Source organism: Trachurus trachurus (genome assembly GCF_905171665.1).
Source record: "Trachurus trachurus genome assembly, chromosome: 10".
In the NCBI taxonomy this organism is placed as follows: domain Eukaryota; kingdom Metazoa; phylum Chordata; class Actinopteri; order Carangiformes; family Carangidae; genus Trachurus; species Trachurus trachurus.
In genome coordinates this window covers 26,674,791-26,693,779 of record NC_139894.1, presented here as the reverse complement: position 1 = coordinate 26,693,779, position 18,989 = coordinate 26,674,791, and the positions used below count along the sequence as shown (strand labels likewise).

The 18,989-nt window shown below is 44.9% G+C and overlaps 1 protein-coding gene across 1 annotated transcript in view; it reads right to left on the bottom strand.

Annotated features, from left to right (window-relative positions):
- Nucleotides 1-16,795, bottom strand: part of gpc4 (glypican 4) — a 30,518-nt gene extending 13,723 nt beyond the window's left edge. Inside the window, exon 1 of the mRNA XM_083980972.1 lies at nt 16,037-16,795. Within this exon, the coding sequence (XP_083837098.1) occupies nt 16,037-16,193 (157 nt within the window). The 5' untranslated portion in view covers nt 16,194-16,795. The remainder of the gene's footprint in view (nt 1-16,036) is intronic.
- Between the last annotated feature and the right edge of the window lie 2,194 nt (nt 16,796-18,989).

Genomic DNA, 18,989 nt, shown 5'->3' with positions numbered 1-18,989 from the left:
GCCCATCCAGTCTCTCCTCCAGCAGCCCCCCCCCGCCCCCCCCACCCAGCTCGCCTACAGCACAGCCGTACAATCAAAAAGCCTATATCCACGTGGAAAATAGCCCTAGTTACCAAAGTACACAAATAAAAGTGAGATGGTCAATATTTCATAGGAATGTCTGTACAAATGTCACATTGTTAGCTCAAAGGATTAAGTCTCGGGGAAAACTGAAGATTCTTAGCTAATGCATGCTTTGTGAAAACATTTTGGCAGCCAATTCCTCAAACTGCTGGGGAGAAAAATGGCACTGTTGGGAGCACAAGAGAGCGAACAGTTAACAAGAGCAGTTAGATCCTATAAAAATCAACATCACGCCGGACTGTGCGTGACATGTTTCAGCCTCGCCGTTTCACAATAAGCTTTGTCTGTCGATGCATCAGTCATTTCTCCACCATCGCTGGTTGTGTGAATGGTCTTTGTGTGACGGGTGAAGCTGGCTCTCAGTCGGGGGGCCTCTCTCTCGCTCCTCCAGCTTCTCCAAGTACTTTTAAGATGTAAAGGCAGCGGCAGAGAGACAGAACATTGTTAATGTGTCACTCTGAAGAGGAAAAACCGCCATTTACGGCAGCCAAAACAGGAGAGCGAGCATCTTGTAAACAAACATGTGACTGTGTGTCATGGCATTCATCAGCTCGGCGCTACTTCTCTGCCTTTCCCTTTGTGGGGAGACCACCATCCCCTTTAAATGGCTCATAAAAAGTCACTTCCCTTTGACATTGTCCTGCCTCTCAAACTCTGTTCTCAGAGGAAGGATGGTGGGGGAGGTGAAAATGCCTCGCAGACAAAAACCAGATTAGACACCTCGCCGCCCCCTCTGCCTGCCATCATGTGCCCCTGAACCAGACGGACCTCAGGGTGCCCCCCCCCCCAACCCACCCCACCCTCCACCTCTGCTTCGACCGCCACCACCCTGCAGGCTTAACCAGCGAGGTCAGGGGTTAACAGCCACTCCTCTGAGAGAGGTCCTGTCCTCTGACCCCTCCCCTGTCCGCCAGCCAGCACATCCACCACACACAGTAACCCCAAACACTCCAATAATAACACCACCAACGAACATAGAAAAAAGCCCCCCCACACGTACGGGCAACCAAGGGCCGTGAAAGTCGCAGACACATGCGGAAAATTATAAATAGAAAACCTTAACAGTCATTTCCCTCAATCCCAAGTCATAAAAGTCCCTCAAGAATTATTCCTGTAGCCTCCTGAGCCGAAGACGTCACTAAATGCCGCGTAGGAGGCCATGGGGTACGCCATGTCACCGAGCATTCACCGACCTCTGTCACTAATTGGAGCCTGGAGGTCTGCGCCTGAACCGAACCTCTGAGCTTTCACATGGGCTGTCCACATTTGTAAATAATTACATGATAAACTGTAATCAGCTCATAGTTTATGCACATACTGATTCAGTCCCAGTGGAGCGCAGGTAAGCCGACACGGTGGATAGTACAGGGGGGCCTTTTCGTTTAAAAAAAAAAAACACACAGAACTTTATTCCAAGTCGCTCTGATTAATCTCAGTACGTTCGACATGTCGAACTCGGCTCCAAACATTCCCGGTGGTGTCGAGCACGAGAAACAACACTTGTGAATACAAAAGGTTGACTATTAATTGGCGTACTGTATCGTGCTCTGTGTTGCAACATGTAACGCTGCCAGTCTGCTGAGCTTTACTCACACAGACTGTTGTAAATTTGAACGCCCTGCAGCTATGACGCTCTCCTCTTGCTCCTCACCTCCGTCTAGGCTGTAATTATCCTGGGGAGGTGATGGTGGTGGGAGGGGGGGGTTGTGGGATTGGTGCCATTTGTTGGGTAACTTTCGGTTGCTGCTTCACACTTGCTCGTGCACACATCATCACACGGGCTGAATCTGTGGTCTTTTAAGTTAAGTCCATGATGTTTCTTTTTAAAAGGTGTGAAGTTTTGCTCTTGAGCGTGTTGTAGTTACTAATAATTCGTGGACCGTTTCAAAAGAGGCAACGCTGAGAGGCACGAGGTGAAGCCACAACTGAAAGGAGAGATGAAAAGGTGGCGAACAGCTGCATATTTCATTTTTCAAAATCATAGCAATTGCTTTTTTCTAAGTCATTCCCTTCTTGAATTCACTCCTGTTGCAGCATGTTGTCAAATGGCCCCTTTCCTTTTGTCTCATCCTCTTTCATCTGAAGAACCCTACAGTTGTGGTCTGTGTCTGGAATTAAAAATGAATCCAAAAATGCCAGTTATTCAAGTATTTCCAATTAGTCTCTCAGGCAGCGGTTCAGTGTTTAAAACTATTCAGATAATGCCGACCACGATAAATCACTATTTGGAAAGCAACACTCTCAAAGTGCTTTGCTTTCATCAGCTTTCAGTAATAACTATGGATGGGAATCATTTTGTTTGAATGTTGGGAAATTAAACCAACACATCCATTCAGAACGATGGATTAAACGTTTTCAAGGCTCCATGATTGTGCAGGGTTCAGCAGGGAAATCTCTCATCAGTCGAGAGGTTTAAAAAACAGAAATTGAAAAAGTTACGAGGCAATGAACAAACTGTATCCGAACCACAAGTGTCCTATTATACATCCCATAGTTTCATAGTACAGTTAGGAGAAGTGTCTGAAGGTGCAATGTGATATTTCCTTCTACAAGAAATCCTTTAACTGGACGAACTGAGTGGGAGCTCAGTCTTATTTACAACCTGGAGGAGTAGCTGCAGGGAGAGGGCAGGTTACAAACATCCACACATTCACGTCAGGCTGCCGCTGCTCAGTACAACCACAGACTCTTGCTCATGGGCTTTGTGCCAGTAGTAGTTTAGGAGGGGGGGAGTGTGTCCTGTTCACTTTTCCTATCCAGATTTTCCTAGCTTCTCTCTAAGGAATCAGACCAGACGACACAGGCATTACTTTTCTGTGATCAGTGCAGAGAAACAACACTAATGAAGGATCAGAAATATCAAACAATCTTGTTGAAAGTCAAAAGAAATCATTAAAAGTTCTGCTACATGGTGTGGGATTTCACTACAAACAGCGATTTCTGTGTCCCTTAAAGTAAACCTGCAGTCACACACTCAAAGGCAGAAAGAAGTCTTCAAGTTGGAATATAAAAATGCAAGACAAATGTTAACACCGGTCACGTTACATTTATCTTGCGCTTTAACATCCTGTGTACATGGGTGTACTTGGATCTTTGGATGAATCACCGCAAGAGGAGAAAAATGTTCAACAACATTATGCTGTAAGGGGAAACCATTATTAGAGGCTCTGCTGTTCATATGGAGATAATCAGGGCAGGGCGCTACTTCCACCTACTCTGTTTCTACACTTCAGTCTCTTACAAAAATAGAGTAATGACAAGTTTATAGCAGTTGGCCAAACCAATAATGCTTTTCAGCTCTCGGTTCATAAGGAAAGTCCCAAGGAGACTGAGATGTGCTGGCAGGGGACTTCTGAATCGGACTGAAGCCTTTCAAAAAAAAAAAAAAAAAATCACGTATAGCAGTGCCAAACCTTGTCCATTACATTTCTCTACTGTTGAGCGTTTCACTTGACTGCAGCTTGGCATCTCCGAGCATCAATGAAGAGAAGAGGCGAAGGACAACCGCTATAGCTGAGGATGTTATGAAGAAAAGTCTGAAAGGCTTTTATTTACAGGTGTGGTGGAGGACAATCACTCAGGGACCTGCACAGTGAAGCCACGGTGATATTTAATGTTGGCTGGGTTTAAGGATGTGCTGGTGTTTGCACAGATAAACAGCTTCCTCATCCAGGAGGCACCAGGTGTTACATTCACCTGGACATAATGCAGGATATTCCACTAACACATGCTGTAGATCTGCTGCTCCACCTCACAGGGAGCGACAAACTGTCTTTTAGTGCGAAGCTCCATGACTCAGACAGTACGCCTCGCTCATAACCGGCCAATAGCCTGTAAAGGATGTAACTGAAGCAGGCAACGGCTTTTAACTTTGGGCGATAAGTAGTAAAAGCTTTTATAGGAATTGTTTGAAATTGTAACCTAAACATCTGCAATGTTTGCCTCAGTTAAAATATGGCCATCTGTCTGTTTGTTCTTGGGCTGCAGTCTTGAATCCGATAAATGCTGCTCCAAAATGTCTATTTTATAGCTGTAGCTAAAATTGCCGGTTGTATTTTGGAGGCCATGTTTGTTTCTTTGCTGTGTTTTACTGATGCAGCTACAAGCAGCTCCCCATATTCACCCAATGCACAGTTACAAAACAAAGACTGTTTGATAGATAGGTCACAGTAAAAAACGACTGAACGAATGAGTATTATGGAATAAACAGCTGGTAAGTAAAATAAGTATATGAATTAATATGAATTATATACTGTATGTTACATAAATGCAGTACTTTTTTGGACTCGGACATGTATTGCTGTACTTATTCATCACAAAGTTAAACAAACTACCGGTTAACTGTGTAAAATGACAATAAAAGTGGAGTCTAACTTAAATATAATCCAGTAACAGTAACTCTGACAAACTGGAACACGTAGCTTTAATACAGTCGTTTGTCAAACGATACGTTGTCAGCTGACCAGAGAGCAGCCGTCCCTTCACATGATGTGTCACAACACTAATGCTGATTAGACCCATGATTCAGCATCAGCCAGAAGTGTAATAAAAAGTGATGCACAGAGCAGTCACACAGGCTGTGGGTAATAAGTGGCTCTACTACAGGAAGGAGGAAGTCTCTCAGTAGCGGTGAGCTTAGGAAACACCAGCACTGCTTGTGACATGAGAGATTTACTCCACTTAGAACAATGCTCACCATCCATTTATGAGGCAGGAAGTTTTGGTTTAGCGGAGTACTCTCTGGAGTGAGTATTTTCAGCTATGCAGCAAGCCACAGGGCTTTGGATAATGTCTGTGTAAAATGATGTTTCCTTAAATAAATCAGGAATTAAAATCTGTTCCACAACACAGCTGTCAAAACACCAAACTGCCAAAATTTGCTTGTCACATGGCACGGCTATGATGAGACAGAAAGGCATGCATGCTGCTGTGCACAAGGCAGAGCAGAGCGCATTGCAATCTCCTTGTCACTATTCATGCCTTTTACACAGGAGAGCCTCTCTCTCCCTCCTTCAGAGTGAGAAATCGTCACATTAAGATGTTTATTAGTGCCAAATCTTCCACATTTCGGTCCGACGTGTGAATTATTTCCTCCTCCGCCCGACAAACACGGCTCACACTGGGATCCATAAATCTGAGCCCCCTTTTTTTTGCCACCAGAGTCCATTTCTGATTACTAAACCAGTCGGGGCCTCCGGCCAATTAAAACTCTCCATTTGTGAACATTCCAAAATGCTGTCATCCATGAACATTTACCCAGAAGCCCCTGGGGAGATTCCACAACATTGCCCCGGCCTCTCGCTCTGTCTGTTTCCCTCTCGCGTCCCGGCCCTGCATCTCCAGCTTTGTCTCCCCACACAAAAGCTCCCTGCCTACACCACTTCCCAGGTCACTGCTTTGTCAGGGTTTCAGGCTCCTGCACTTCCCAGAGCACATTCAGCGAGTCAGACACCAAATTCCAGCCACTGGGGCGGCTCGCAAGGATCACCTGCTGCACAGTGCACAGTTGTACTCAACTTTGACTCGCTGATTTCTGTATGCAAAACCGCTGTGGGCAAAGCCTTAGTATTAAAAGCTCTTTTTAAAAAAAAGTATTACAAGTTATGCTGTGTTACTATTCTAGAGACGATTACGTGAGTTAAAGAAATGTTCAAAAAGACTCGGAGGTCATTCACCTAGACAAGTTAATCTGAGTTAATTAGTCAGACACTTCAGTGGGCGTTTGGAAATCACTCTTGGCACAGCACATCACAGGTTTCCTACTTCCAGGTAGACATTTGGCCCAACAAGAGCGCCGAGGTCTGCCAGAGGTTGAGAGAATCACAAGCGTAGCGGAGAAGAAATGAGATCATAAAAAAAGAAAGGTCAACCTCCCAACACTTGCGCATGGTCCGTCTCTAACAGCGAGGGGAGCGGGAGGGCCATGATTCATGTTAACACAGTTATAGGGAATTCATACTTCAAACAGGAGCGGTTTGTTTCGGGGATGAGATTGAATTTGGGCCACTTCTCATAGCGTGCGCCGCGCAAACTTTGTGCCACTTGTTTGACTTCCTTCTGGTAAATACAGCAACCACTGGCGATCTGCTCGACTGCCATTCAGACGCTGGAAATGTGCGCGAGGCTTCGCCGACCCAACCGTTCAGCCATGTGGTTTTAACATGAGTGTCTGTGACAAGTATTGTACGAACAGCAGACTCGTACATAAAAGGAAAAACACAACGCCTGCACATAAATCAAGAAACTTTCCTTCCTACCAACACTCTGCTGGGAATCTTCACTTAACAACTGCGCCATGTATCAGAGGGAGTTGGAGGCAATGATTCACGTTAACAACTAGTCTAATCTTTCACCCTGTCCACATCTTTCTCTCAGGTTATGTGCCTTTTGATGAGCCGCAGAGTTGCAGCATTTGATCTACTGCTTTTACTACAGATTCCACCTTGACGCTTTTAGCCTGGCCTATGTGCGTGCATGTGTGTATACGTGTGTGTGTGTATGTGTGAGCGAGCGAGGAAATGAGAGTGAAAGAGAGTGCGGCTGTGTTATGTTTAAGATTTGCAGAGACAGGCAGAGGTTTTGCAGACAAACAGAGAGGACAAGTTACAGCACAGCGTGATTATCACAAGGGAAGAGAGAAAAGGAGGAGGAAAAAAAAAAGAGAGAGGCACAAAAGACCTTCCTGGCTTGTCCCTCTACACCAGCCCTCCGTCTTTCCACTGACTCATGGCACACAAATGAAAACAGGCTTTAAAGGAGAAGATGAAAAACACTCTTTACTTAGGGCCAAGTGCTTTACCATGGGACCCTGCGCAAACACTGTTGTGCTGTCAGAGAAACGAACTACTGTTGAGAAATAGGTCCTCTTTAAGATGTTCTTCTCACACACACACACGCACACACACACACCGCTCGAGAGCGACGCACTGTGCACTATCTAAGGAGCCTTTGTGGCTCGGTCATATGCATTAGCATGAGTAAGTTCCGCGTAACAAATCACGACACCCGTCCCCGCAGCTCGCATTAAAAGAATTCAAAAAATCCTACTCTGTTGAAACATATGAGAGCTTTTAAAAGTCTTGACACACAAACAATACATTTGGTGGTTGCCAGTAAAAGCCAGCGAACCCCTCCTAAGGACAGGGAGCTCTCTGACAATGTTTATAACAGACATCCAAAAGCAGCTGAAGTCCACCAGATGTTGAGGCAGGATGGGGCCCGACGAAGCCCCCCAGGCAGAATGAGGTCAGGTACAAGATCAGGTTTCTGGAGGCTCAAAGCTACAAAAGGGCAACAAAGATTCTGATATACCTGTTAGGCCTTACGAAACTGGACACCGGCGGAGGTGGTGGGAATAGAACCCCTCATCGCCGCCGACTGTCAAAAGGCACGAGAAAGTCTAAACCCAACGGTACAATGGTTTAATGGGCCTCAGTGCTGGATGGCTCAGTCCCTTCCCGATGACACGTCCTCCTCAATGTGTCGATAAATCAAAAGCTACTTGCTATTACGATGTCGTACAGTGCTTCAACCACTGGCATGGCCGCCTGCATTCCCATATAACGACTAATTTTTTCTGCCAGCAAAAAAAACCACTCTCCTCAGAACACACTGACCAAATGATTTGCAGCTTTGGAGCCATCATTTAACAAACTATTTGATCCTTTCATGTGTGCTGCTTTCTTTTTCTTCCTCCCTCGCTGGCCGGCCCTCGGCCAATAGGACGTCTGCCATTGTTTTCTTCATGTTTTAAATTTGAGTTTTGATGGCCTGCTTTTAACACATGGCATCAACACGTCAGTCAAATTCACAGAGGTATGTGGAGCGGCCGGAGACCCCGCCTATCGCTCCTCTGTTTGACAGAAGAAAGGACTTTTCAAAAGCACAAGAAGAAAAACCTGGGGGTTTTGATCTCAAACAATATAATTTATATGAAAATAAATCCAAGAGCGAGCGGCACACAGAGGGATTAGGTAAATATTAGGAAACCTATTATGCTAACTGCAGTTTGGAAAAGTGAGCTAAGTGTGAGTGACTGCCTCGTCAGTGGGAATCTTGATGTAGGCCTTGGGAGTAATTAGCAGGGATTACAGCCCGTCTGGCCTGCACCCAGCACTGGGGCTTCAGCCCAAACACCCAGGCAAGACCCTGGCTTCGCTCCCTCACCGCTCCCACTAACCACACGGGCCCCTGGCCAGTCACACAAATCCTAATGATGATCACGACTATCAACACAGACATCAACCCCACTGTGGCCTCATAGGAAATCAATTAACTTTGGTCGAGTTGCACCTACATCACGACCGCACTCGCACTCGCACACCCCCACCCCCCCCCCACCCCCCAACTGGCAGTTTAGGGGCTGAGGTGGCTTCAGCCAGCGAGCGGAGCCTGGTTGTGTCAGGCAGGAGGGGGGCGGAGGGGAGGGGGGTTAACCCTCCACCCCTGCAGTTTGGGATCAGAGCCCACGGCCGTTCGCCACACTCCTCACAGCTGGCTGACTGACACCAACACGGAGGTGATCGACACAAAGGAGACGCACGGCGGCTCGGATATCAGAGCGACAAAATATTACACCGCTGAGCATCAGTTTGCACAAATGGACTTGACAGGAGCCAAACAACGGGGGGGGGGGGGGGGGTCAAATGCTCAACTCGGTACCAAGACGACTTATTACATAACTCAGGTAAAGTCGCAAATTTGCTGTTTCAATAAGTGAAGACAACTCACAAACACTGTGTGGGCTACGTGTGGCAAATTCTATATGTTTTCATTTTAGCTGCATTTTTTTTCATCTTGTACAAAAGTTTCTGTGCGTTCAAATATTTATATATATATGTAACTATGTATCTTCGGTGTACGGTGCCAACCAGCAGTTAGAAGTGATATCAAAGCTTCGGTGGGGGAGGTTTCTTTAGTTGTGGTCTAGTTTTGGCCCTGCGCTCCATTTAAAGCTGTACAGCACAGTGGAAAAAACAAGGTAAAAAGGAAACGCTTGACAAGAGAGGTAGGTGGGCTGAAAACTGGGGGGTAGAAAGATACCAGTGAACCACTACTAAAGGTGAAAGAGAGAGGAAATCGCACAGGGCTGAGGAAGAAAGGAGCGACTAGGAATGAAACTAAACCTCCCAGAGGAGCTGCAAAAAAAAAAAGAAAGGGAGTGGAGGATAAGGGAGAGGAAAATTAACTGATATGTCGGTCGGTGGAGATGTAGAAGGGGGGGGGGGGTTTAACAACATGCAAAAAGAACGTGTTAACAAGGAGTTTCAGGGGGTCGCTCTCCTCAATTCAAAGCGGAGGGGAAAACCACAAATCCAGATCAGGATTTCTCACAGTTTGCATCAGACAAAGAGCGACACACATCCACCGGATGATACAGTCGACTTTAACTGGGACCACTTGTGACAGAAAATGTACTGAGAGGCCCCTTTGCTTAAAACCTGAGTTAAAGCCTTGCATTGTGTAAAAGGCAGACACGTGCTCTCAGAGGTAACTCAGAGGAGGAGGCTGGATGTATAAGCCTGAATGTCTCACTGAAGATGAGTCATAGCTCATGCATGCACCCAGTTACCTCCCTGGATTCTCCGAGCCTGTGTCTCTCTCACACACACAGCCACTTCTCTCTCTCTCTCTCTCTGGTCAAACCACTGCTCCTGGATCAGTTTGACGTGCCCTCGTACAAAACTCTTTCCTGTCAGTCAAATCCCCCCTCTCTTTTCTCTGTATGCCTCAGTTAGTCTTTGTTGTCGTGTGTTCCCAGCTCCGGGGCTCCCAGTGTGTGTGGGTCTTGGTGGTCCGGTGTGGAATGTGGGGAGTGGGGGGGGGGGGGCAAGCCAACCTAAAAAAAGGGGGGGGGGGGGGGGGGGTGTTCAATTGTTCCCACACACAGCATCCACCCCCTACTGATCTGTCGCTCACTTGGCCATTTGGGGGGTGATCGGGCCAAAGCTAAAGGATGCAGAGGGATGGAAACACAAACGCTCGGTCGACACACACACGCGCACACACACAACTATTGAGTCGGTGCGACACTCGGAGAATACTAAACAAGTGTAAGAGGGAAACTTCACATTCCACAGTTGTTGAAGAACACGGCCTCTCAAACACAAGTAACAATCATTTCATCCACCACGACACAACCGACTCAGACAGTTTCAGTGATGTACTTGTACCGTCCATGCAGAGCCCACAAAGCTGATTTGTTTTCAGACCAACGATAAGGCGACTGTCGCTGGCAGAGCAGAACAGGACGCCATGAAAGCCCCTGATCACAGAGCTGCTGTGCTGCGATCGCAGGAAGCTGATAAGAGCGAGCGAGATACAACAGAGCTGGCAGGCACGTGTGGCCGCCCGCCCCCCCGCTCCCTCCCCTCGCTCCCTCCCTCATCTGGACCCGTGCGGACACTGCAAGTCGCAGCCAGGAACCCCCCCACCCACCCACACCCATCAGGTTCACAAGACCTCAACCTCATGATACCTAAAACTCAATTACACTGAAGGCTGGCCAAACAGTTACAGAGGATGTGTCACATATAAAGGGCAGAGAGCAACAGGAACCATCACATTATCACCGCTTTTAACTGATCTCCATGGACCCCGGCGGGGAGGAGGAGGAGGAGCAGCTCCGACCAACACGCTCCCATTGTTAGCTGCTGATTAGCCTGTGGACAGTTTATGAATCATCATAGATGTTGACTTCCAGGTCCTGGATGTTAAAGTCATTCACTAAACACTGGCGTTAATGTTATGGAGGAGCATGGAGGAGCTGGGACCTGCCCCCCCACACCCTCATGTAACCTGATGGCAGACAAAACAAAAGATGAGGTCGGATGAGACAATTGTGTTTTATACCAGTTTAGATGCTACTGATTCTACCAGTGTAACAAAACACACACACACACAACTTTCACTTCAATTTCAACACCTGTTTACAAAAAAAGGTCAAAAAAGGCGAGTAAAGAGAAGCACTAGTAGCGTGGATACAAACCAAGAAGCTTTAGACGTTTATCCCATCGCTCAAGAATGTTATCAGAGATTACTGTGCATGCTTTGGCTTTAATGCGGGATGTTTATTTAATCTCACCACACACATCTTCAATATCCTCTTCAAATCAATCACTGACATTCATCTTTGCAAACCTTATTACTTTTGGGACAAAATGTTGTTGACTTAAGACATTTTTATTTGAACTAAAACAACACCACTGCTATTCTCACGACTATTTACAACTTTAATTAGTTTTATAGTAACAATTTCTTTCCTCAACCCAGATTTACATTACTTTTCCACTATTGAATATTATAACTACTCTACAGTAAAAACTTTGAATGAGTCATAGATATATTTATCAAAATCTGATCTCATACATTACTGCGATGGCTCAACCTGGAGTGCGCGAGTGAACATGCACCTATAAGTGAGAGTGAGACAGTTTCTTGAATGACACACCCCTGTCTGTTGGTTCCCGCTATCCTGCCCCAGAAAACAGTTTCTGTATAAAGCGTTGTTGAAGACAAATTTAAAAGAGAAAAAGAAGCTTTGAACATTGTTGCGTCTTCTGAAGGATTTAACCCACATTTACAAGTTTGTGACCCAAAAGTTCAATGGCTGTGTTTCTACGCAGTTGATTGGGTTTTATTTATCAAGGAGAAAAACCTGCTAACTAGCCTTACAATCCAGACTTAGTTCATTCAGTCAATTGGAGAGTAGTAGACGCTAAGACTAAAAGTACAACAGCTAAACTAAACAAATTTCCCTTTTTCAATAAAAACTAAAAATTCTCACAAGCAAAATCTCAACTTAGAAAAATAAATTCACATGTGAGCTCTCTGACCCCTCAGCGTACATAATGTGCCTTCTGGAAAGATTCTCTTACATCATGTGGCCCGTTTACAAAGATAGATCTCAACATCTAGACTTCATATGACCCTCGAATATCTACAAGTAACAGGAATAAAGAATACATCACTGTAAAAGAAACTGCTAAAGCATGACTCACTTCTAGCTAAAACATAAACTGATTTTTATCTGCGTCCAAGTAGTTGTTCTGATGCACAGCTATCCAATAATAATCAGATAAGTGCTGGACTTCTGACCTCACTGATTAACAGAGAGAGGTAACAAGAGTAAGGCACTGGCTATGAGATCTACACATTTCCCTCAGCAGCTCTCGTTCTCTCTGTGAGTATCTATGGCAGTTTTTTAAATTACTTTAAAGTAGACTTGATCACAGAGGGCAGGATTCATGATAAGAAACGACAAGACTTGCAAACTGCCTCACATAAAACAAAGAGGGCCGTTTCAGTTTTATGGGATTGACCTTGAGAGGCGAGTAAGACACTTGGCCGGTAGTTTATTAGTTAATTATTACAGGTGTTAAAATGCCAGGTCACAGAGCCACAAAGTAGAGCCAGTCAAATATTGGTGTTTGAGCTATAAATGCTCCAGCAGACCGTGTGTGCCCCAGTTCCCCTGCTCTTATCTTATCTGCTGAATGTCAGTGCAATAACACAACCTGTTATTTCCCAAACCATAATGATGCAGGGCATGCAGCCACCGGCTGAGGGGGGGGGGGGGGTGGCGCTCACAATGTGAGACTGCAGAATGTCTCGAGCTCACCGAGAGGCCAACGCGCTGAGGTCATGCACGCTTCGAGTTTCAGTCATAATGCATTGAACTGATTATGAGCGAGGGATGTTCCTCGTGCTGAAGGGAGGGAAAACGACCCTCTTCTCTTTGATCTCTGCTATTGTCCCATACCTGAAGCATGACATCAAGCCTAACTGTCAAGAGTAAACCAAAACAGATTTTTGCTTGAAGAGCTACAAAACGGGAAGCGCAGCATCCCGCCCTGCAACGGAGCGGACTTTAACATGGCAGATACCAATCTGGGCAGAGTTAACTGCTCCGCTCTGAGAATGAGCTGGGAGGGCGCTTAGCAGATACCACTTCATACTTATCACACTATCAAATATACCATTAGGAAAAATAAACACGACCTACTATTAGCAGATAGCTTGAGAGAGTAAAACCACCATTTACATTCTGTATGATTGCTTACATTATTTATCTGTCATCATTAAGGCTGTGAACATAATTTATTTCCCATTTAAGCGAGGTATTCAACCACAGGCCCTCGACAAATCATCAGACAAGAAACTTCGAAACGAGGTCTTGAACTGCTTCCACGTGAGTGGTAAAAGATTGATACCATGGGATCAACAAGGAATTTACCAACTGAGCCTGCTGTTCCTCTACACCACTTAATTCTGTCTATGCTCAGGCAATCAGGGTTTCCATTTCAGTTTTACTGCATTAAAACATCTTTATTGAATCTCAAGTCTGGCTTCAGCTGAGCCCATCGGAAATTTGACTGGTAACAAACATTCTTATTTCTGTGCTGCCAACAATAACACAAGATGTTTGTGGTTATAAAAAGGCAACGTTTGGAATCTCAAGTCTCCAATAAGGCTTATATTCAACCTATCTGATTTACGTTACATATATCAATGGAGGTAAACATGTCGCAAACTACTTCAGAGACAACTGGCAAAGATACTGTATAATTTAAAAAAAAGTATGCCTACTCTGCCACATAGGCCTGCACACTTATGGTTAAAATAAAAAATGGCACATAACGTTAGCAACAAAACTCTAAAATTACTTAGCTGCGTATTTTGCATCATATACTGACAATTTCTACCGCAGATGTTATGAGAAAAACGACCTATTTTGATTCTCAATTGTTGAAACTCACGCGGTGAGACAAATATATACATAATGAATGGTCTAACCTCTGCACAACCTCACATCCAGTTCAACTTAAACACAGACCGTGTTATGGTTGGGGGAGAATTAATGTTTAGAGTTTGACCTGTAGAAGTGAAGCTCTGACAAACATGACTGGGGTTCAATCAGACTGCACATCTGGAGCCATTTCTCCCCAGTAACATGCTACATCTGAAGAGCACGGGGCTTTTGTATCTGCTTTTTTTTACTTTCTGGAGACCCCCGACACTCTTAAATGACAGTGGACCGTGTTGCTTTCTTTGCATCAATTATCTCAGTCTCTATCAATGACAAAGAGCTGCTCATTGGGGTCGGCCCTGCTTAAGGCCCCAGACGTACACCGGGAACCTATTGTAATGAAAAGGCACGTGTGTATACAACACAAACCTGCACAATAAAACAGCCTTCATTCACGTCCGTCTTTCAAAATCCAGAAACGCAAGACAATTAAATGCGACCCATGCAGACATGTTGGGGTACTCTCAATGACATTTAGCATCACAAAGACATACAGGCAGAAGACAAAAGGACCTATAGACTTGTGTGAAATGCAGGAAAAATAAGTTCTGGCCTCTCTGACAGTTACGCCCAACTTGAATTCTAATGAACTGTTATGGCCTCGAGAGAAAAGGAGCCGTCTGAACATCCTCTTACTATGCAAAGTAAACTCATAAAGGACATTGGTTCAATAAAGGGGACACATACAAATTGGTCACCCTTGTCAGGGGAAATAACACTGTGAACGCTTCATCAAAAAAAGAAACAGTTGGGGCCCCCAAAAAGTTTTAAATGAAAAAATACATGGACAAAAAGGTGACGTGGCTTTTATTTAATCGCCTGATAATTATCAAATCCAAAATGACTCAAAGGAGGGGAAAAATTAAGACACCAACATGACAGTAGCCATGACTGGATGACCTACTTCTACAAAAACAAAGACGTCATTCTGAAGCTATTGCAAAACTGGGCTGAATTTAGGGGTTCGAATACATGTGTGCATATTCATTTTAACCACCATAAAAATGAAAAGGAAATGAGAGAAGGGAGGGATTTAAAGTATGCAGGACACAGTGGAATTTCAAACCCCAACCCCCTTCCCCTGCTCTCTCCTGGAGCCTTCACTGTAAAAGCCCCCCTACATAAGTTTCCATTACTGGGGTTTAACTCATGATTAGCTGAATTGATTTGCCTTCTCACCTCTGTTAACAAAGCAATTCCCATTTACCGCCCAGCCGCCTGCATAGGTGTGTTACATCCTGCCTCACAGACATAACTAAGAGCACAATGTCAGCTCGCACAGGATGAAATGGTAAGAAGAAGAAAAAAGAAAAACCCACAAAATCATGAGCCTTGTTCACAATGCACAGCTATGTTTACTGAATCACTGCAGGCTGCCTGCACTTCACAGCCATAGGAAGCCTGAAAATAAACACAGGCCTGGCTCTTTTCAGTGGGGAGCAGAGCCTGTGTGTTGATTATACCACTTTATTGTTATGAATTACCTACTAGTATTTCCTAAATGAAGACTATATTTACCCACTGGAGTAGTGAATGGCTGCCAGACACACACACGCACCCACCCACACACACACACACACACTGGCCTGATGAATTTATCTCCAAATGTTTCACTGACAAAAAAAAACTAAACATGTCTGTACAATTAACTGTTTCCATGTAGGTTTGACTGCAACACATGTCCTTTCAGAAAACTGACAAAAACAGTGTGTTGTAGGGTCTTCTTTACTTTTTAAGAGTTGGTAGCCTAGGCCTACACCAACTGCAAAGAAAAGGGGCAAAATAAACTTTATCATGGAAACATGTGGTTTTAAATTGGTTTAAAGTTAGTTGTGACTCAGATGAGCTGGCTCTATTTTGCCAATCCTGTGCACACTTTTATCTGACTCACCAACATGCTCATGCCTCATGCTAACTCTGCTAGCTGAGGAGGAGCAGGAGGAGGAGGAGGACCACCGGGAGACTCCCCGAGAGTGGGGAGCCCTCAGCCCCGGCCCGGGGGAGGGGGGGTCCTCAACCCCGGTTCAGAGAACTACAGCCCCGGACCACCAGAGGTAAAAACAGAGCAGAAAACACACACAGACAAGACAGACAGGTGTGTCTCACCGTTGACTCCTTTGTTGGGCACGTCGTTGACGTTGAAGCCCTTGGAGCTGTACGCAGCTCGGACCTCGTTACAGTTCTTCGTCTTCTGCTCCGCGGCCCCGGACACCGACAACACGACCAGCGTGCACAACACACACAGCACCGACAGCGTCTTCATTGTGTCAGTTTAAAAAAAAAAAAAAAGTAATAAAAAAAAGTTACCAGCACGAAAAGCAACTAAAATAGCTCGGTAGCGTGTGTGTGACCGCTCAGGTGTGCGTAAACTAGGACAAAGTTTCACCGACTCCCACGCTGAGTTTCCTCATGGAGACGCGCTGGTTTCTTCAGCAGATACTTCATTCACCCTAAACCCTCCAAAACCCCCGACAGAGCCACAGACGAAAAAAAAAAAACACACCGACAGAAACACCGAAAAACACTCTCGACACGATGGAAAAAGTCGTCCGCTTAAAAAGCCTGGGTACGTGTCGAGTCCCGGACTCAGCCGAAAAAAACACGAAGAAGCGACAGAACAACTTTAAAACATGTAGAAAACTTTTTCAGCTGCAGGTCTGAGATTCACAGCTTCGACGGCAGGGATAAACCACGGAGCAGGGCAGGCGATAGGAAAGTTGTTTTTCTCCTTTTTCTTCTTCTCTTTTTCCAGACTTGAGGAGCTGGTTTCTGTGGGACAGGACGCCGGACTGTGTGCTGGTCCTACTGGGCTCCAGAAGCGAGCAGAAAAGCCCTGGTGGACACCCAGGAATGAGTGCAAGTTCCGGGGACAAAGACCTGGAAAACAGCAACACCAGGGGTGGAGCATGGAGCAGGGACTTCAAACCCTGGATCTGTCTGTCTGCAGCGTCTAGACGAGTGGAAACCAGGCCTGAAAATCGGGACTGGAGCTTAGGGTGGAGCTATGCTGTGGCATAACATGAGGGCTTATTATTACTGCTCCACATGATGTAAAGAAAAGAAACATCAAATAACCAAAAGTGCTCAAATCACAAATCTCTTTTATTGCAGACCCCTATTTGACCTGGGCTCTTATCTGTGTTACAGTCGGAGTAGAGATAATGGTAGAGATAAAAACCCTTTGAAGTAAACAGACATCCCTCATATGCTCTCACTGTCCTAATGTAAAATAAGATAATTCATTACTGATGATAAAGGGACCCCTGGCAGCTACCCCATGCACCATTACGGCCCCTAAGACCCATGTTGGCTAGTTTGGTTTTATAACCAAAGTGTAGTCCATGGAGGGGGGAAATAAAAATAAACAGCAAGTCCATGTTACATAATGATTTATTTCAAAAATAGTTTTGTAAATTCTTTTATTGCATGACAGCGCTTTACACAAGGAGAAAGCACATGACACCGGAGACATTTCTTATCCAAATGTGTTTTTTCTGTTCAGCCGTTATAATCCAATGCATCTTGGTTTGTTTAAAAGCCATGGATTAAAACCTGGCTAGTGTTACAGTAACCATGGAGTCAAAATTACAGGCCTGTTCCTTACACAAACACAGGTCAGCCTGTGCCCCGTTAGCAGCCGGGCAGTGGTGTTTTTAATATGCAGCTGCCTGTCATATAGAGCGCCCAGTGTTGTAAACTACAGTAAACAGTCGGCTGGAAGTGTGGTGCAGCAGTATAACTAGGTAGTGATGACAACAATGACGAGGAAATGTTTAAAACTTTAAAAATTCTCAGAGGTGGATGTTTGAAAATGACTGGGAAACAGATTTTTCCCACAAACACGTTGTGTGTATCTTGCTGTTGTGGTGGCAAGTTGAAATGATGCACTGAAATCTGCCAAAATTTTTGTCTAACACATCATAGCTTGTGTTAAAGCACTGGAGATAAACACTTGAGTTCCAAGGAGGAAAGACTTTGACAAGTCTCTTCATCATTAAACAACTTGTTGAACTTTGAGGCTGAATCATTTTTAGATTGTTTGCTTTGTGAGAATCCACATATGTGTCTTGAATTTTTGAATGTTCCTACATTTGGAAATACTTTATGCAAATATCATATGTTGGACAGACACTTGCTGTAATATCCAACATATCCTCATCTGTCCTCAGCTTGCTATGAATATCTCTGCTCTTATTTCTTTGAAATTTGGTCCCAGGCTTTTGTTTTTCTATTCTCAGGCACAGTTTGTTTTATCTGCCTTCATGTTGCTTTCTGCCCCTGACCCTTGTCCTCACCACAGCCTGTTGCTTCTTGCAACACTGGGGGAAAGAAAAGCAATTTCAGTTTAGTTTTCACTGATAAGATAAATCGGTGAAATCAATAAAGTAAAAAAAAAAAAAAAAAGCAAAGGCTTTCTAAACCATAACCATAACATATAGTTACATATCATTCATAACATATAATTCTAAACCAAAAAGAGATGTTTTTCCAATTAAGTCTTAAATGTGGCATATTGTATTTTGCATGAATACTTACATTCAGTCTGATATACAGATCCCTTCATAATAATAAAAAAAAAGGCATAATAAGACTTTTTACCCCCTGTGTTTAAACATGCCTGGACTTGTGGGGTGCTTCTGTGTGTATGTGTGTGTGCGCAAGTCCATTGGTTTTGGGAGGGCGTGTGGGGTAGCTGGGGGTCGGGGGTGGTGGGGGTAGCACTCAGCAAAATGACATTCCTCCTTTTGTGTCCACATTCCTCAGGCGGCTCCATTCACTCCGTGTGACTGCGGCTGCTGCAGGGGAAGCTGGGGTTTTGCTGAGGAGCAGGAGGAGGATGCTGGAGCTGTGTGCATGGGAGAGCGTGGGCCCGGCGCTGCTCTCAATAGGCCAACAAAAGGTAAGAAAATGGTCCAGTGCCATGGTAATTAGACATGAATGAGCTTTGAACGACATGACATGTCTCAGGCTTTTCTCTCCGGCAGAGGAATTTCAACATCCAGCTTGGTAAAAATTGGACTGGACTGTGGAGCCCAAACGCACTCAAGCACCTGGATTA